Source organism: Cydia pomonella, chromosome 19, assembly GCF_033807575.1.
Source record: "Cydia pomonella isolate Wapato2018A chromosome 19, ilCydPomo1, whole genome shotgun sequence".
Lineage (NCBI taxonomy): Eukaryota > Metazoa > Arthropoda > Insecta > Lepidoptera > Tortricidae > Cydia > Cydia pomonella.
The window spans coordinates 5,958,366-5,979,609 of record NC_084721.1 but is presented as its reverse complement, the minus strand read 5'-3'; the positions used below and the strand labels follow the sequence as shown (position 1 = coordinate 5,979,609).

Here is a 21,244-nt window from a genome sequence, read left to right as displayed (position 1 = left end):
AATACGGATTTCTGTGACCATTCCGATCTTATTCCGTTCAGTCTGCGCTGAGCTTTAAGTGGGTGGTATCTTTTAATTTTGTTTCTGGCTTTTTGTGAGTTTTTTCTAGTTTTAATTATAGGAATAATCAAGTAATAAACTGCAATAATTAACAGAATAATAAAGGATAATACTAGTTGCCAATCATGTTTCTGTTTTCTAAGGATCAAAATTACTAACATAAACAATACAAAAAAATTATAGTTATATGTTTTTTTAGTAGTGTGTATATTTTATTTTTCTAATATTTATACAACTTTAATTATATATTCTTGTTTATTTGATATTTATCTTCTTTTTATAACAGTCTGATCCTGTATTATTTTAGTTTTTACTTAGTATTAATAAGGGACAAATAGGTATTATAGGTATTTCTAATAAATTACCAATATTTATCAATAGCTATAATATCAATTAACTGTTAGATACATTATATTACTTAGATTTAATTTGTACATACTATGTTGCAATCTGATAATTGTTAAAACATATCTAAGTATACTAATTCACACATTAGGTAGTAGTTTGCACTGTTAGGTTTAAAATAAATTAATTTGTTGATGTAAGTCGTAGTTACAATACATGTTTGAAATATTTATTAGATTACTGTATTATTGTAATTTAATAATCTAATAAAAATAAATAATTACATGTACTTAGAAAAAGTTTGTTTTTTATTTCTCTTTGTAAAATAATTCGCTTGGTGCCTTTAGGCCCCATGAAATTACACCTTCTCACAGCTGACGGTGCCTGTCTCCTTATATATCTGTAATCAAAACGGAAAAATATATCTAATCATAAAATCATTATGTCGTATCTTAAATGCACCAAAACACAATCAACAACAAACTTTCTGTGGCGGTAGCATGGTCGCGTTTTTATCGCCTGTCACCAATGTCACCATGCCTGTCACGTTCCAACAAGTATGTAAGTGCGAAAGTAACTAGTGATAAAAAAGTGATAAAAATTGTACAAGTAGGTTTCAGTTTAAAACCCTTTTTAATTGCTCTTGAGTTTATAATGATTATAAAACTTACTGTCACGCCAAGTCAATCTCATTAACATAGATAATTGTATATAAGCATCTGACTACTGATTAGTCATAGAACATGACTAACATTGTGGATATTAAGTCATGAATATTAAAAATATGTAGGTTATGTTATGAATAAACAGTAATGATAACTAGAAGTAGAAAATGTCTAGGTAGGTATAAAACTGCCTGTTCTAGTTCAATTTTTTTTCGATGTATGGACTTGAGGGCGATGTTGCTAGTTCTAATTAATTCCTATGAAACTCGTAAAAATTGAAATGTGGCGCCATCTAGGCAAATTACGGCTAAACTTGCAAGGGGACGTAGACGGTGTAAAGCATTGTAAAGAGCAAGGGGTGACCAAAGTTACCCCTCGGAACTTACTGTGTGATAAACCCGTACTATTTACATAGATGGCGCTAAAGTAAACTATAGACATAAACTAGGCAAGAATACATTCGTTAATTTCTCTGATGATTTTACAAAAAAATATAGATCAATTACTTTTGGACATAAATAAAAATAGATGTAGGTGACATAATGTTGACAAAATAAACGGATGGTTACGCTTAAATTGTTAAGAGGAAAGGGGACGGCCGCTTGTCCATACAAACGTAGTCCCCATTTTCCTCTCTGGATATTTATAGTATGGAAAATATTTTTATATAATTGGAATTGTATATTAGCTATAGCTAAAAATTTGGAGCAAAAAACTGATTTCATTATATTAATAATTTTTAAGAAAAAAAAACCGACTTCGTTGAGGGAGACCGGTGAAAGAACGATTATGGTTGATTTGAGATTTCATACAATGAAATTAAAAAGACAGCGTCTTACGCCTAATTATGTAGAAAAGGAGGTAACAGGTCAGATTTGCCCTATGGTTAACTGGTAAGATACCTACCCGCAATAGGGTATTCGACTGTATTTAAGACAAATTATTTCAAACCATGCATGAAATAAAGCACCAGATAATTATTAAAAAAACTAAATAGGATAGAAATATAAAAATGTGCCTTGAAAACCTAACTGCTTGGCAAAGAGAACAAATTGCCAAACGTGAACTATGCATCATTGAAGAGTTCCGTTCTGTTCATCATCAGCAATTCCACTTCATCAAATGTCACTTCTACAAATGTGAATACTTGATTTGTTAATGAAAATACTAATCACTATATATACCTATGCCTTTAACATTTGAGGAGTTCCCTCGAGTCCTCATGGACCCCATCGTCAGAACTCGAACTTGACAAAAAATTGTCTTGAAAATCTAATTTGCTTAACAAACACAGCGAAAAGGACAAATAGCCAAACGTGTACTATGCGTCGTTGAAGAGTACCATTCTGATCATCATCAGCAGTTCCACTTCATCAAATGTCACTTTTTCTGTACGTGTTGCCTGAAATAAAACTTTATTTTATTTTTTATTTTATTTTAAAATGTAAATGCTTGATTTGTCAAAGAAAATACAAAAATCACTATATGTATGCCTTTCATATTTGGAGAGTTCCCTCGATTCCTCATGGACCCCATCGTCAGAACTCGAACTTGACAAAAAATTGTTTTGAAAAATTAATTTACTTAACAAACACAGCGAAGAGGAGAAATCGCCAAACGTGTACTATGCGTCGTTGAAGAGTTCCATTCTGATCATCATCAGCAGTTCCACTTCATCAAATGTTACTTTTTTAAATGTAAATGTTTGATTTGTTACAGAAAATATAAAAATCACTATATGTATGCCTTTCAAATTTGAAGAGTTCCCTCGATTCCTCATGGATCCCATCATCAGAACTGAGTTTTGACAAAAACGGGACCAATCTGTATATATATACATTCAAACAAAAAAATAATTTTCAAAATCGGTTCAGAAATGACGGAGTTATGGAGTAACAAACATTAAAAAAAAAAACATACAATCGAATTGATAACCTCCTCTTTTGAAATCTTGAAGTCGGTTAAAAATTAAAGAAAAACAAACGCAAGGGTATAGCTATTGTTGATATATAACAAATTATGTCAAAATATTTTCAATAATGTTATTTTATTATCACCCGACTTTCACAACTTTTTTTAGTAAACAAAATTAGTTTGGAAATAAACAAAATTTCAGCTAGACCAACATCACAAACAACTGCACAATAAGTACTGGACTGAAATGGACACATGTAAGCACACCAAAGAAGTTCAACCGGAACAAAACCACAAGCTCACCAAAATACTACTGATAACACCCAGACACAAACTACGAAAAATAGTAGGATTCATTACAGGACATACACATTAAACAAAATCTACATAATATTTGTAAAACGGACAGCCCTTTGGGCAGAGCGTGCATGGAAGAAGAGGAAACAACAAAACACACTCTTCTAGACTGTAAACAGTTAGAAGTATACAGGAACAAATACCTCATAGGGACTTCGTGCACACTAAAGGAGGCACTGTAGGCAACCTGAAGCACCACGCCACCACATTTTCATTTTCACACAAAATAGGCACAATGGTTGTCGATTTGCGGAAAATGCCCAGCATAACTTACTAACTAAACAAAATTTCAAACATATTATTTTGGGCTTATTATTTTAGTGACACTTTGGCCTACGGGCGCGATTGAAAGTAGTGTAAAAATATTTTAAATAGCTATACATGAAGTAACTTATATTAATTCATTAAATCATTACCAACCTATTAATAGTAAGGCCAAACATGGACATCATCAGTAGGGCTAATATGGTCGGCTCTTTATCACTTGTCACTATGCCTGTCACGTTCTAACAAGTATGTAAGTGCGAAAGTGACGCATGGCATGACAGCTAATAAAAATGCGACCATAATACCGTTCCAGAGCTGGACACCGTTAATCCGTTAACGCGTAGCTAAAATTGCATTTTTTGTATTGTTGCGATAGTGATTTACTTATATGAATTGTTAGTTTGGGTTCTGGAAGTTAACAGGTTATTAAAAAACCCGGCCAAGAGCATGTCGGGCCATGCTCAGTGTAGGGTTCCGTATTTGCCCACCCACGCGTTAACGGATTAACGGAGTCCAGCTTTGGACATAATTCAATAAATAGAATTTGAAGCATAATTTTCATGATTGAATCCTATAAATAGGTCTGTTCAAAGCTTCTATTTAAAATGAATCACTCACGTTTTTTAAAGTCGAAAATTGCTCGACAGTCATGTTTCGCTCCTTAACGAGTAGCTTCAACTGGAGCGCGTGTTGGATCTGACAGACGCAAACATTTCACAGTCAAGCAGTATTCTATTTTAATATATCTGAGTCTCCCAAAGTTTTTTAAATCACATTTTGTAAAATGTTGTACACATACCCAAATCGTGTACTAAAATAGGTATTGTAATGTCCACAATAAAGACTCCTATTTTCCAGGACGTTTTTACTCTCATATACAAGGCGTGAAATTTTAAAAGAATACATAAATAAATCAAGCTTCATAATTGTATTAAAATAATATATATAATTGGACAATTTTTTTTCTCAATAAACCTTCCATAACGATTAATTATCTAACATAATTGCCTTCGTATTTCTAATTGTATTACAATGAGGCTGCCTGTCCATCTATGATTCAGTCTCTTGCGATCTTTTGAAACATCATGAAGTGTTTCCTTTTATTTATCGTTGGACTGGTACTACTGAGCAAAATTTCTTGTCTTGTGACAACACGTCCAAAAACCGTGGAAGTGACAACGGACATTTTTGAAAATGATACAGAGAAAATTGAAAATAAAGAGAGAAAAAAGAATTTCACCGAAAGACTTAATAAGGATATTTATTTAGAAGATGTGGTATTCGCGTTGCAAAATCAAGATTGGAGTAAACAGGAAGAGGCTTGTTTGAATCAGACTTTGATGTTGATTCGGAATTTGCGGAATTTTACGCTTTGGGCGGTTTGGGGTAAGTGAGTTAAGAAAAAATATAACCCACTTACGTTTTATAAGTCGAAAACTACTCGTTTAGTTAGAAAACTAGAAAAAAAAAACAGTTTTGGCACCATTATTGTTGAAAGCTTCGTCGTTTTTAGGGTTCCGTGCCAAAAAGGTACAAAAGCAACCCTAATGGTGCGACTCTGTCCGTCTCTCCATCTGTCACAACGCCTGTCTCGAGAAAAGCTATCGATTTGAAATTTAGAATAGTTATGAAAAAAGCTAACCAGAACGCATTGAAAGTATTATTTATTTATTTGTTTTTAGGGTTCCGTAGCCAAATGGCAAAAAACATAGGTCTTAAAAAATGATATTGAGGTTTCTAATATTTTTTTTTTCTAAACTGAATAGTTTGCGCGAGAGACACTTCCAAAGTGGTAAAATGTGTGTGTTCACATTTTTGAATTCAGTTTGCAATTTCACCAATTTTACGTATTATACTTGAAATTTCTATGAGATTAAACTAATAACACCTTTTTTGAAAAAAAATAAATATCGGTTCATATGATACAGAATTATCCTCGAAAAACCACCATAAGTACATGCATCACGTCGCGCAAATTAGTTAGACAGTTATAGGTAGTTCTAATCAAAAGTCTTTCGCTTTGATAATTCAAAGTTTGTACGGAACCTTCGGTGCACGAGTAAAACGAACTCGCACTTGACTTTTTTTTTTCTTTAGTACTAGGTATCAACTAGGTATTAAACACGTCACACATACAGACATAACTAGGTAAGCTTTTACTGCTCACTTCAGACATCTGTACCCCTAGTGTAAATTTAATCGACATCATAACGTGACGAACGCGTTTGCGTTAAGTCTCATTTTGTATAGGATTTTGAGTTTATAAAACGTCCCGCTTGGCGCGCTCTTTCTAAATCACATACAAAATAAGACTCATATTAGTCTCATTTTGTATTGGATTTAGAAAGAGCGCGCCAAGCGGGACGTTTTGGAAACTCAAAATCCTATACAAAATGAGACTTAACGCAAACGCGTTTGTCACGTTATGATGTCGATCAAATTTACACTAGGGGTACTGTTTCCTTATCCTTTCTCATCTTATTTGTTATTATTCATCTTATTATATATTAAGTATAATAAAATGCAAAGGAGGTATGGTAAAAATAATTATCAATAAGTTTTAAACTTGCTTAAATCTTTATACTTATGAAGCTTAAATTTTATTACAAATAAGTTTTCGTAAAAATCATTTAAAACTTATTATTAATGAGTTTTTATCTATGAATTACATTTATTTCTTTATACCAGATGAAATTTAATCGGTGGTCAGTGAGTAATTTCATTCATTTCGGCTGGTGCGATGTTGATATTTTGTATGAGTAAATTTATTTTCGTGATTTCCGGGTTGGTCCCGTAGTTAAATGTGATATTTATCAGTTTCTTATTTTATTAATTATTTACTGATTATTGTTTATCATGTACGTATATTAGTATGACTAGGTACTTAAAATAACACTTTGGTTTGTTTCCAAGTTGAATATGAAAAGTAACTTTTTTTTTATTAATTCATTTTTTTTTCATTTAATTAATACACATATTCAATTCGTAAGTAATAATATTTTGTCATAAAATAAAAAAACTAACAATCTAACTCTAAAAAGGGTATAGAGCCAAAGATGCTGACAGCATTTCTTCGCTGAATCGCAATACTTATTCGTTGAACGAGGAAGCTGCCAGCTCTGACAGTGACATCAACCACCCGCTTAGCCAAATCCGCAAAAAAACTCTTTTAATTCTGTGAGAATTTATCTAACCTAATACTTACGGTTGAAGTATGTTATTCTGTAAACTGCCAATCAATCACATTGACCCCAATTGCCTGCTGTCACGCTTTTCTTTACTGATTACTTTACTAGTTACTACAGATCTGTAATTAAATTAAGCCATAATTACTACTACCATCTAATACTACTACGGTCAGTGGATAATAAATCGTAATAGCTATTATTGGCATCTCATTTCAGAGAGTTCAATACTTTTTATATTTATTTATTTATTGAGAAGTATCAAAAAATCGTGTTAGGGATTGACAAGCATAAAAGGAGTTACAAATATGTATTTGAACGATTAAATATTAAATGATTAAATGATAATTATTTATTAAATGATAATCATCTAGAGTTAGACCAAGCTAAGTTGGCAGCGATTTTGATAGCCTTGGCTGTGCCAAAGAGAATTTAAAAAAAAAAGTGGATTGTCAAAAAAATTTTTGTAGCCACAATAAATTTACTGCCATCTTTCGACACATTATATGCATATATACATAAAATATCAAAACTGCTTTCCTGAGCATTCCACAAAAATACTTAACATTACCCAGCCGGCGTTGGATAGACCTAGGTACACTTGTTACTTTGTTTTTATATATATGAGTATGTATATAGATAAATACATACTCATATATATAAAAAATCATCACACAAATAAATGCCCTTACCGGGCACCGGGTGAAGCCGATGGTCCTGGGCTCAAATAAGGTAAAGTAAGACCTTATTCTAGCCCAGGACCATCGGCTTCACAGGCAAGGTCACTGGGCCAGACTGGTCGTCAATCGTCTTTATACTTACATCACTCGGACACAGTCAGAAAGAAAGAGCTTCACTCCTTCTCCTCTCCCGACCTTTTGTAGTACGTGTTCAAACTCAAGGGTTAAACGTGACGAAAGAGCTTGTAGACGGTCTTCCCTATAGACGGTATTCAGCACATTGAATTTACTTAACATTTCTTTTTAGATTGGGACTCCATAGCCTCCGAGCCGCAAGGCTTGCTCTTCGGAAACCGCTACCAGCTAGGAAATTTCGACGAATGCCTGAACCCGCCTTGGGTCCCGTCCCGCCCTGAATTGAAGACGCAGTACTGCTTGGCAGATATAGTACTGGAAAGAACGGATAATGCTGTCAAGAAACGGTATATTATGGGTGTGGATCCGGATCAGTCGGTACTGGACTACTTAGAGGTAAACAAACATTACACGTGTAGGTCATTGTTTTTTGTATTGGTCCCAAAATATTTTTACTGATGTTGCAACCTTGATGCTGACAGAAATTTAATGTAAACAAAATAATGAAACATTTTACGTATAGCGTACCTAAATTATTACTGTACCCCAGTGTAAATTTGATCGACATCATAACGTGACGAACGCGTTTGCGTTAAGTCTCATTTTGTATAGGATTTTGAGTTTCCAAAACGTCCCGCTTGGCGCGCTCTTTCTAAATCCAATACAAAATGAGGCTAAACGCAAACGCGTACGTCACGTTTCGAAATCGAATTTATTTACACTAGGGGTACTGAAGCCTTGTTTAGACGTATCAAGACTTTCGTTTTGGTCGATCGACTGAATTCATTTGTTAATCCGTCTAAATGGGGCTTAATGTCTTTTGCGTTTTCTATAGTATGCCTACTAGTTAGCTCCTATTCCAGCATCCTAACTGTATATTAAACACCATCTAAAAGGTCCACCCACCTCACTCGAGACCCCTAAACGAGCTGACCTGGGGGGTGTGTGTGCCGGCCTCCTGCGGCCCCGGTTCCGTGGAGCGACTTATGCGAACCATGCTCGCGCGCAGCCATCTTGGAATAGCCGGCATACGGCCAAAGATCACCACTGGCGACTGCCAGAAGCAGGGAGAGGAAAAACCGTACGATGCTGCTTTTTGGGCGTTCATGTGAGTATGCTAAGTCACTTGTACTGCGTAGCAAAAGGAGGCCCGGTTTTACATGTATCCTAGTTTTCAAAATTCAAAAAAAAATCCAAATTTTGTTTTATTGAAATAAAATTTTAGTTATGTGGGTAAATGTTTGGCTTTCTTGTTTTGTACTTATAATTAATATATGATTAAATTTAAAAACCGCCTACGCAAAAATGCTCTACATTGTTTTGGAAAAGAGCTGATATTATTCAAACTACTGGATCGATTTTTACCAAACAAAGCTAAGAACAACCGCAAGGAAACTCGCTCTCTCATCCGTTTGAGACAGACAGACAGACAGACATTTGGTGTCAAACGTACAACATCCATCTTTTTGCGTTGAGAGTTAGAAATACGAGGAGAATTAAAAGTAAATATCACCTAGTAAAATATTAAGTTCGAGGTCAATTTAAAAATATCTTGCACAAACAATCTCCACACCATTGACATATATCTAAAGACGGGCCTTACGGGCAATGAGAATGGGGCCAGTATAGCGCCAGCGGTGTTACGCATACGAATTCCAACCAATCGTGCAGTCTAACGCCACAACGCGATTGGTTGATGAGTTAGCATCACGCTCGCGATTTGTCACAGCTAGTTGCGTTAGACTGCACGATTGGCTCGAATTCGTGAGTGACACCACTGAACTAACACCATTCTTAGTACCTGTAAGGCCCGTCCTTAGATGTATTTCAATCCATCTGGGAAACGGAAATCAAGACATCAATTATCATTTTATCCTTTTTACCAAAATTCTGGTCCTTAAACGTTTCAGAACTGTTTTAGCTGTCCTGATTATTACAACATTGGTCTGCACCTATTTTAACAGCGGAAGATTTAAGTGTGAGCCGACAACACTAAGTAAGTTATCTACGAAATAACATTTGTAATGCGTATTAATCACAAACAATAGTTGTTATTATTTCAATTATTTGTTTGATTTAATTAAATAGGTAGACATTGGCCAGTTAAGTGCAGTTATGGTAGTGGTAGATATTTTACGCACGCTTTATTTCGAAAAGTATTACTTGCAGAATTACCTCAAGAAAACAAAGTCAACAAATTTATTTATTTTTTCAACATTTTTTCACTACTTTGTGTTTATTATTAGTTTGTAAGTGATTATAAAATCTTAAACTCTACAGAAGATGATATCATAGAAGCATTCTGCCTCAGAGCGAACGCAAACAACCTGCTGAAAATGCATAAAGATGGCATTGAAGTGTTCTACGGGATTCGATTCCTGGGTCTGTGCGGCATTGTTATTGTGCACCAACTAGGCATACTTAGTGCAGGGGCCGTTAGCAACGGGAAACAAGTCGATCAGGTGAGCCCTTATTCTATCTTCTAGTTGCCCAGAGACCTATAAGAAACTACCATTTAACTGTATTTTGAATCTGAATTTAGACAATTCAGAATCGCATTTGTCTTGGCATGTTTTCAGTTGTGATGTAGGTAATAATTTAATATAATATGAATTTAATAATGTAAATAGGTCTGTTATGTTCATCATTACATAGATACACTCTTCGGAAATTTGAGATCTCTGAATTTTCCTCAGGAAATATTTCTTCTGCAGTATTAAAAATGTTTCCGTACCCACTAAAACTAGTAGTTGGTATGATATTCCGTACATAAGTCCCTTTATTTGATGAATCCGTCACTCGAAACTCATCTGTGTAAGTTTGGATCTCCTTCTCATATTCATGGGACGTTCGTTTTCGATTGTCGAATTGGGTCCTAGGATCTGTCTTCGCTATAGTAGACGCAGTACCAAGTAGTGATTGTAGTTATGATGTTATTTATCCCTTTCAATAATGCTGGGTCTGAACAAACATAAAAAAGATAGCAATATAACTACAGTTACCAAATGATATTGCGGTTAGAATCATTAAAATTATAAACACATATTCGTAGTCATTACCCGGACCTGGCGGCTGGATCACCCTCCACGATGACTTGTTCGTCGACACGTTTTTCCTCCTTTCCGGTTTCCTGACAGCGACCGCTTTCAGCCAAATGAGGAGATTCCCTAACCCGCTATTCGCCATTTTGAAAAGATATATCAGGTATGTTTATACTTCATTCAACAAACCGAACTGATTGCTAAATTAAAGCAATTACAGATACATTTTCTACTTAGGAACTACAATCACAAATCCTTTTAAAATACGGTTTCCAAGCAAACCTTTTTTTCATTACACTAGCATTTTGTACTTAGACCGAAATAAACAAAATGTAAAACAATAATCATATTTCCTTTTTGTCCATTACTTGCACACTGTCCTGTCCTGATGTCACTATTAAGTTTTGACACCGCTGTATAACAATCGAGTCTTACAAAAAACGTACATGTTATCCTCCCATTCCAGGCTAGTGCCAGCATTTGCAATGGTGGTATTCTTCGTCAGCGCAGTGTACCCCTACACGGGCTCCGGACCGATGTGGCCGAAGCTCGTTGAGAACGAAACCGGCTCATGTCGCAAGAATTGGTGGCTCAGTCTGCTCATGTTAAATAACTACATCGACAGCGAGCACATTGTAAGTAACTCACTCACTTGGTTGCCACACCGCGGTACATCAAATAGAAATAGCTACATGGATACGTTATTAATCCGATACCCGATTAAACTTTTCGAAAAAAATGCTGTTTACAGGTAAAATATAAAATTTATTAAATAAAATAGATACATTAATCCAGTGGCAACCATCACCGATCACTGCTCATCATTCGCTTGCCCTGGTCTCGTTTATTTGGGGTCGGCCCAGTATATCATTATCCTCCATATTTCTGTTTTACTTTCTTTTCATATCAGCACATAGCCCATCCACGTATACCATGGCTTATCATTTCTCTTACAGCTGCCTAATTTTAAAAATTTTACCTCATGATATTTATATTATGATTCAATTCTCAGTGTCTCGTGGTCTCATGGTACATCCCCTGCGACTTCCACTTCTCCTGCGCAGCAATTCTCCTGTACTGGCTTTATACACGTCAACCAAAGCTCGGCCTAGTCTGCGCAGGGGCCATCACAGTCGCCTCGATCCTGCTGCCTGGAGTGCTGACTTACAAGTACAACTGGAATCCCATTCAACTGTTTACCTTTGAGTAAGTGTCTTTTTTAGGGTTCCGTAGCCAAATGGCAAAAAACGGAACCCTTATAGATTCGTCATGTCCGTCTGTCTGTCCGATTATGTCACCGCCACTTTTTTCCGAAACTATAAGAGCTATACTGTTCAAACTTGGTAAGTAGATGTATTCTATGAACCGCATTAGGATTTTTATACAAAAATAGAAAAAAAAACAATAAATTTTGGGGGTTCCCCATACTTAGAACTGAAACTCAAAAAATCTTTTTTCATCAAACCCATACGTGTGGGGTATCTATGGATAGGTCTTCAAAAATTATATTGAGGTTCCTTATATCATTTTTTTCTAAACTGAATAGTTTGCGCGAGAAACACTTCCAAAGTGGTAAAATGTGTGTCCCCCCCCCCTGTAACTTCTAAAATAACCGAATGAAAAATCTAAAAAAAATATATGATATACATTGCCATGCAAACTTCCACCGAAAATTGGTTTGAACGAGATCTAGTAAGTAGTTTTTTTTTAATACGTCATAAAATTAAAAAAAAAAAATTCTTTCTTCAAACCCATACGTGTGGGGTATCTATGGATAGGTCTTCAAAAATGATATTTAGGTTTCTAATATCATTTTTTTCTAAACTGAATAGTTTGCGCGAGAGACACTTCCACAGTGAAAAAATTTGTGTCCCCCCCCCTGTAACTTCTAAAATAACAGAATGAAAAATCTAAAAAAAATATATGATATACATTACCATGCAAACTTTCACCGAAAATTGGTTTGAACGAGATCTAGTAAGTAGTTTTTTTTTAATACGCCATAAAATTAAAAAAAAAAAATTTTTTTTCATCAAACCCATACGTGTGGGGTATCTATGGACAGGTCTTCAAAAATGATATTTAGGTTTCTAATATCATTTTTTTCTAAACTGAATAGTTTGCGCGAGAGACACTTCCAAAGTGAAAAAATGTGTGTCCCCTGTAACTTCTAAAATGACAGAATGAAAAATCTAAAAAAAATATATGATATACATTACCATGCAAACTTCCACCGAAAATTGGTTTGAACGAGATCTAGTACGTAGTTTTTGTTAATACGTCATAAATGGTACGGAACCCTTCATGGGCGAGTCCGACTCGCACTTGGCCGCTTTTATTCTTTATTCATTTACATATTTCTTTATTAGCTGCTTGTATTTCGTAGGGTCTCAGTCTCTATTTTGCGACAACACTGCACAGCAAGAGAGAACACTTCACTACAAGATTAATTGTAGCGTTGGTTTTACTTAGATATTCTAGTTTTTTTCCTTTAGAAAACATGTTAGCTAATTTCAGTTTTCATTTAATAAAAGCTAACAAAACGTTGAAACTATTTTCATGTTATTTTGGGTATGACTAAATAAGCCTTTGGCAGGGCCCAAAGTCTAAAATATGGGTCTAGGACTAAAATTGTTAAATAACTGAGCATTATCAACAGAAAGATCAGTGGTAACCTCACGAAATTACTAGAATGAACAGAATAATTAGCCCTGATTACTTAATTTATCAAATAGCTACTTTGTTGTCCACGCTATTTCTCACGCAAATCAACCCATTCAGTAACCCTGTGGAAAATTCTTGTTTATTGACTTCTATCTTACATGCGTCAATGATGGTCAACATCGTGAAATTGCGTAAATTTCCGGTTCCATTGTTTTTTTAATTGCCGTTTAACTGTTACAGTATGTACTAGACACGTACTTTAAGCCGATACTATGATACGAAAAAAATAAACTACACATTACCGGTTTTCTTCTCAGGAGCCATAAAATTTATTTTAAAGAATTTCGCCAGGTTTGATTTCTTAGTCTGTATTTTTACAGAAGCCACATTTTGGTTCATAGCCACCCAAAAAAAGTATCTGAGATATATTATACCTATAATATATTATACCTTCAAAGACCTCTCGAAAAGACTCAGAGATGCCACCGAACACCGAAGAGCTGGCAGCTTCCTCGCAACATATCACCCTAACAATCCAGCTAGAAAATGTTGCTAGCATCTTCGGGTTTATGCCGCAGGGGCCAGTTTTCAGTTTTAGTTGTTTTTTTTAGTTTGAATCATAATGTTATATTACATTTTATCCAGGTTTGTCTCAAACCCGCGGGGCAGCCCGGACTTCCACCTCATGTACATCAAGAGCCACCACCGCGCAGCCTCTTACATTGTCGGGTTCTTCAGCGGGTTCATTTTCATCAAGAACAAGAGAGATAATGCTATGAGAATTTCACGGGTAACTTAATGTTAATAATATGTACTATATAGGTTGTTGACCTTTGCCCGATTGCTTTATTTGCATCGGAGTGAACGGAAACTAAGAAAAATTGGGTAGTGGCAGTAGTATGACCGGCTTTCTAGTATTCGGAAAAATTTTACGTTATGCCCTTGACACTACCATTATACTTGGTTTCAGAAATGGGCCGTCCTCGGTTCTATATCAGGCATCGTCATCATGTTAGCGGTGCTCATCAGCGGGACTACTTTCCTATGGCGCACGTACCACCCCATAGAGGGCGCTGTGTACGCGGCGATCAATCGACCCCTCTGGACCGTCGGCGTTGCGACGTTAGTGCTGTGCTGCTCGTTGGGACACGTCCGTAAGTAAATGAATCCTGCCATCTAGCGTACAATAATGTATGTTAGTTACTTAACCGCGTAGCACCCCATAAATGGCGCTATGTACGCCGCGATCAATCAACCCCTCTGGACCGTCGGCGTTGCCATGTTGGTGATGTGTTGCTCGTTGGAACACGTCCGTAAGTAAATGAATCCTGCCATCTAGCGTACAATAATGTATGTTGGTTACTCAACCGCGTAGCACCCCATAAATGGCGCTATGTACGCGGCGATCAATCAACCCCTCTGGACCGTCGGCGTTGCCATGTTAGTGATGTGTTGCTCGTTGGAACACGTCCGTAAGTAAATGAATCCTGCCATCTAGCGTACAATAATGTATGTTAGTTACTTAACCGCGTAGCACCCCATAAATGGCGCTATGTACGCCGCGATCAATCAACTCCTCTGGACCGTCGGCGTTGCCATGTTAGTGATGTGTTGCTCGTTGGAACACGTCCGTAAGTAAATGAATCCTGCCATCTAGCGTACAATAATGTATGTTGGTTACTCAACCGCGTAGCACCCCATAAATGGCGCTATGTACGCGGCGATCAATCAACCCCTCTGGACCGTCGGCGTTGCCATGTTAGTGATGTGTTGCTCGTTGGAACACGTCCGTAAGTAAATGAATCCTGCCATCTAGCGTACAATAATGTATGTTGGTTACTCAACCGCGTAGCACCCCATAAATGGCGCTATGTACGCGGCGATCAATCAACCCCTCTGGACCGTCGGTGTTGCTATTTGGGCGTTGTGTAAGCCGCTATCAATAGACCCCTCTGGACCGTCGGTTGCTATGTTGGTGCTATGTTGCTTTGCTTGCTAAGTAAATGAAACTTGCAATCTATACAATACAATAATGTGTATTAAGTACTTAGTTTAGGAGTGCGTATGACCCTATAGAGGGCGCCGTATACGCCGTGCTCAGCCGTGAGCGCTGTCTAGTTTTTCTGTTGTTCATTGGGAATAGGGACACCTTGTACCTACAAAAGCTAGGAATGTATGTACAGAAGTGTCTATCAGATCTGACAAGCAGATGTTTTTGGCGGACAAAGTTGTCAATATATAGCGGGAATTAGGTTCCTGAGAACTGTCCGCAAATCGGAATGTAATTTAAGTACAATTGTTAATTCTATGTTATTTTTAAAAGCACTATAAGTTTACGAACGAAACTAAATTCATATTTACACATTTTATTTATTGTGTTTATAATTTTATTTCTAAATTTAAGTTTACCATACATGTATATGTGTACCATTAATGATTTTATGATTACTTCCAGCTCTTATAAAAGCCGGTCTAAGCTGGTACGTGTGGGTGCCGCTCAGCAGGTTGTCGTACGGGGTGTATTTGACCCACACCCTGATCTACATGCGAAGCGTGTTCGTCGCTCGAAACTCTCAGCATTACGATTACGCTGATATAGTAAGTTTATTTTAGTGTAGTGGGGGTTTATTTAGTGTAGTTTTTTTGACGACCAGTTTGGCCTAGTGGATGGTGACCCTGCCTACGAAGCCGATAGTCCCGGGTTCAAATCCTGGTGAGGGTATTTATTCGTGTGATGAGCATGGATATTTGTTCCTGAGTCATGGGTACTTTTTATGTATTTAAGTATTTATATATTATATATATCGTTGTCTAAGTACCCTCATCACAAGCCTTATTGAGCTTACTGTGGGACTTAGTCAATTTTTGTAATAATGTCCTATAATATTTATTTATTTTATCTGATTTCTTTCTCCTCTAGCTACCCACAAATTTGCTAAAATAAAAGCAACTTTTGCCGCACTCGCGAAAGCCTCGTCATCGATTATCATTACATAACATCACATAATGTCCCTGAACATAATTAATAAATAATAAATAAATATTATAGGACATTATTACATAAATTGACTAAGTCCCACAGTAAGCTCAATAAGGCTTGTGTTGAGGGTACTTAGACAACGAAATATATAATATATAAATATTTATAAATCCATAAATACATAGAAAACACCCATGACTCAGGAACAAATATCCATGCTCATCACACGAATAAATGCCCTTACCAGGATTTGAACCCGGGACCATCAGCTTCGTAGGCAGGGTCACTACCCACTAGGCCAAACCGGTCGTCAAAATAATTACTACTTATGTTAAATTTCAGTTTACTGCCGTGGCGGGCGTAATATTCTGGGGCTGTATAGCGGCTTTTGTAATCTGGCTGATTGCTGAGGCGCCTGCCATCCGGTTGTTTGACATATTTGTCAAACGGGTGTAAGTAATATACATCAACGCTCTTTTTGGATATATATAAATATATAAAAGATTCAAAAAAGTTGGGAAATTTCTAGAAATATTCAGGCAAATTTCACAGGAAACTTTCATTAAGGAAATGGAAAATTTAGTTTCCCTAACAAAAATATGAGAAGTTTCCGAAATGTTTCCATATGGAAATTTTACAATTTTAGAAACTTTCGGACGGCTCATCAGTAGATATAAGTATCTAAAGTAGTGGTTCTGTGAGCTGTAGATCCCATACTAAAAAAAATTCTAAAACAAACTCGACAAGAAATTTTATAAAATTACCGCCGCTGATCACAAAATTTCAAAAGATTCGGTTGATAATTGCGAGCTCGGTCTGCAATAAGAGCAATTCATAACTGAGCAAGTTTTCAAATCAAGAATTTTTCTGTCGCGCTGCGGTGGGCGGGAGGGGAGTGCGTACATACGTGCGATAAGGACAACTGCAGCTGGGACTAAAATTCCCACGCAAAAAACTCAAAACTCGAGGTTTCGCTCTCGACTGTTTTCTTCTCCAAAACGCAACCAATCAGTATACGATTGTATCCAAAATTAATACTGCAAGAGGTAAAAATAATCTATGCTGCTATATGTTTAGATTTTTTTTTTATATTTGTTGTCATATTTGTATACTGCGTCTTTTATGCAGCCAATTCAATTGAGCAGTTTTTGCAATTTGCTAGGCGCTGTAAGTTTCTTCAAAATAAAATAATCCAAAAAAGCAAAACAGCGTCACAGATATTGATGATGTTGATCTTATTTGAAAAAAATCATTGCTCTAGGTTAAAAATCCAGGGAGGAAACAGTCGAGAGCGTTTGTATGGAAAAATCACAACTAGGAATTCCTTTTAAAGTTGCAAAGTATAACTTAAATGAAACATTGTCGCGCTATGTCTAGAATACATTCTAAAGATATTTAATATTTTCATTATATTTTCATACTATCAGCTTTTGTATTACCATAGGTACTATAACTTTGATATATTAACTGGTACCAGTTGCAGGATACTGGTACCGATTGCATGGTTGCGTGGATTGCAATCGGTTTCTTAGTTGTTCAAAAACATTGACATTTACGGCGGTAGCTTTTCGACATTACTGAAAATGCTGATTCTAATTCTAGTTTTGTCCTGGAAATGTATCGATTCCAAGCCTAGAATACGACTTGATTAAAACACATTAAAAGGGGACGGACTGAAAATCTGTGCTGCGCAGTCATAATGTTATCAAACGCAGCTTATGCTGAGCCCGTTCCTTTTATCACATATGCTAATTGTTTATGTTATTTTTATATATATATATATATATATATATATTGTAACTCGTACCATTTTATTTGCGTGACAATAAATGTTGCTTATTCTTTATTATTATTATTCTTAAATTAAATATATTTCCATCCATTTCAGGTTGATGAAACGAACACGAGAACATAAAGCAGAGGTGAAGTCGACCAGCCAACAAACGAACGCCAGCACAACACCTGGGAGTAGTTCGGGACATCTACAGGACAACCTGCCTACTAATGTGCAGTTTTCCTCTAAAGTGTAAATTTGATTATATTTTGAGAAATTGAGTAGCAGTTTTATAAAAAGACATATTTCTCTATTATACCTACGTAAATTTGAGGATGAAAGATATTTTGAAATGCGAATTTTAGTGTTAAGAGGCTGTTATCGATTTTTGTCGCAAAAATGTCAAATTGATAGATTTAGTCGATGAAATTGTATATATCTTTTGTTAACTATTATAAATAATAAGTTCTGGTTTCTATTAGCACGTCTTGTTTTCTTTCATTTTAATAAAAAAAAAATTAAAGCGTAAAGCACTGATTTTAAAGCTCTCATTTGTAAATTTCGTAAAGTTTAATAATTTTTAATTTTGTATTACACATATCCTGTACTTCAACTACATTACTACCATTACATTTTTGTTATTATAAATTTGAAGTAGATGAAAGTTAGGCGAAATCAATTTTCTCTAGAAATTACTTTAAAACAAGTGATAATTTCTGTGAAAATTGACTTAATTTTAACGTAATTTTGATACTTAAACAATCTGTTAATTGGCTGAAACTGTTCTTATTTTATATAATTTACCACCATATTTTTTTATGAATTTTTTAAAACTGTCCCTTCTCGTCACATATTACCGGCAACGCACGCTTGCGACCTCATTATTAAAAGGCAAGGTGAGAAGAGGTGTTAATAGAAACCAATACTTGTTATTTAGATATGACGTAACAAAAGGTGCACAATTTCAACGACTAAATTTATCATTTTTTTTTACATTTTTGCTCTAAAATCGTTGCCGGGCTCTTAATATATAACATATACAGAGTAATTCATGAGACGTGAGCAAGACTACAGCCCACACAATCAGTAAATGTTAATGAATCGTTTACCATCATATTAAGCAAAACAATCACGCTTCTTTTCTGTCATTTTACGTTTTGGTAAGGACAAATTTGAGTATCTACAATCATGGCCCCCAACAACACAAAGATACAATATAATACAATTAACAAAGATTAAACCTCTTTAACCGTTAAGTCTAAACCAGATCATAGACAGCGCACTTCAACCCGTCAATAACGCCTAGGTTCTTCTACTCTAGCGCTACTCTGGAGAGATTTGGAACTGTTATTTATAGCCACTTTTGCAAAAGTTCTGCCTATGGATATTGTATTCCTTACCTTCCATAGATGAAACAAAGAGGGGGACCATAAATGTTGTAATAAATTAAAACTTTTTTCTGAACAGTAAAAATAAATTAGCGTTAATCTCACAAATACTGGCACGAAACAGTTGCTTATAACTTAAGTACTGTGTACGCAGGCTTGATCCTGCTCACGTCTCCTGAATCAGTCTGTATATTAACAACTCTAAAATTATCTCTCTATAAACTCTACAATATATTTCTTAAAGTATTAGAGAGAGGCAAATACTTTAAAACGCGAACTTTCTCTTAAGTCCCAGAATCGATGGTTTCGTTTTTAAATTTGGAACTTTGAATTATTTAATTAAAGTTAAAATTCCTTTTTGGAATAAAGTCTTTATCAGGGCCTCTCAGGTGGCTATTGTTCAATATTGATATTATAATTGTTAGCTAAGATCTAACTTATATGTTTCCATTTTACTCTTTATTACAAGTGAATAAGGTGCAAAAGTGTTAACAAATTTCTGATTTTGTAGTACCGTTCCGGATTTTAATGGATGAGCCGGTTAAGGGGTATTTATTATACATATGTATCATTGTTGCTAAGAGGGACAGGGAACCAACATATATTTTTCTTTATTTCTCCCAGTAGAAAGTGTCTAAAACTGTAATTCAATACATCCTAAGTATACTGAAGCATGCAAAATCCAAATTTTACATGCTGAAATTTGACATACTTATACTTAATCATTTTCTTGAAATTTGACTCAAACATTTTACGTTGTTCCTTTCTTTTATTAAAATACTATGTTACTTAAGAAGAAATATTATTTTATGTCCATTCTTTCGATTTGCATCATAAAAATAGGGGTGATTTTTTTTTTACATTTAAGTCGGTTCGATTCCCAGGCGAAGCAAGTTATTCTTAGAAAACCTTTAAATACAGAATTACTGATTTTCAAAAATAACATAGTCTTCTTTCAGTATAATATCCTATATACGATATTAAAAGTACTTTCAATTGATGTCCCGTAGTCTTGGGACGCCCTGTATATGTAAGTTGAATGACAATGCAAAATATATTATGTTACCATCGAGCTGATCTGATGATGGATGATTCGTGTTGTTCTTTTAATACTAAGTATATCCACTACTAGGCATTTAAATTCAAAATTCAAAAGTAATAGAATTGAAAATTCAAAAATCGGCCCCCAGCACTCATATATACCTTTAGGTACTCTTTCAGAAATATATCTGAACATACATTTTTATGTTCCAGTACTTATACGCAAACCAGTAAAATTAAGTAGGATATTATATAGATAGTGCTCAAAAATTATAATAAAGTTAAAGTAACCTTAAGGGGCTTCAGGTGATTTATAAAATTAAGTAACTTTTTTAAAACATATTTTGCAACTTATTGAGAAAGAAGCAAACCAACAAACTGCCTATAATCATCTGAGATCATCATAATATATAACAACAATACAAAAATACATATATTCATTAAAAATAAGATGACAATTGAGAATAACGCCATCTGTCAATTAACTCTGCAAACTACAAGCGCTCTGTACTCTTCCTCGTACTGCAGATAGCACAACATTACACCTGTGCATACAATAGTATGGGACTTATACACTAGGTGGCACTACTTACCTCTTTTCTCGTTTACTTAATTATACTACGGTTGTGGTTTTAGCTTGGTTTTAGCAATACCTGTGTCAAATCTATATAAGTTGGCTTATATAAGCTGTTTCTACTTAAGCTGATTTTGACAAATGAGGTGCTTTATCACTACACCTTATAAAACA

At 35.3% G+C, this 21,244-nt stretch overlaps 1 protein-coding gene and 1 long non-coding RNA gene across 2 annotated transcripts; one reads left to right on the top strand and one right to left on the bottom strand.

Moving 5' to 3' along the window:
- Positions 1 to 579: 579 nt before the first annotated feature.
- On the bottom strand, positions 580 to 7,768 carry LOC133528194 (uncharacterized). The gene is made up of 3 exons (XR_009800965.1): positions 6,814 to 7,768; positions 4,227 to 4,304; positions 580 to 805 (listed from the first exon to the last, which is right to left on the bottom strand). It is a non-coding gene; the product is annotated as an uncharacterized LOC133528194 (long non-coding RNA).
- Positions 4,663 to 20,532, top strand: LOC133528188 (nose resistant to fluoxetine protein 6-like). Its single transcript, XM_061865453.1, has 13 exons — positions 4,663 to 4,994; positions 7,781 to 8,004; positions 8,505 to 8,716; positions 9,519 to 9,604; positions 9,889 to 10,070; positions 10,661 to 10,812; positions 11,116 to 11,284; positions 11,662 to 11,855; positions 13,959 to 14,103; positions 14,284 to 14,467; positions 15,769 to 15,911; positions 16,636 to 16,745; positions 18,182 to 20,532. The coding sequence occupies exons 1-13, from the start codon at positions 4,694 to 4,696 to the stop codon at positions 18,321 to 18,323; spliced, it is 2,244 nt and encodes a 747-aa protein (XP_061721437.1). The 5' UTR covers positions 4,663 to 4,693; the 3' UTR covers positions 18,324 to 20,532.
- Positions 20,533 to 21,244: the final 712 nt, after the last annotated feature.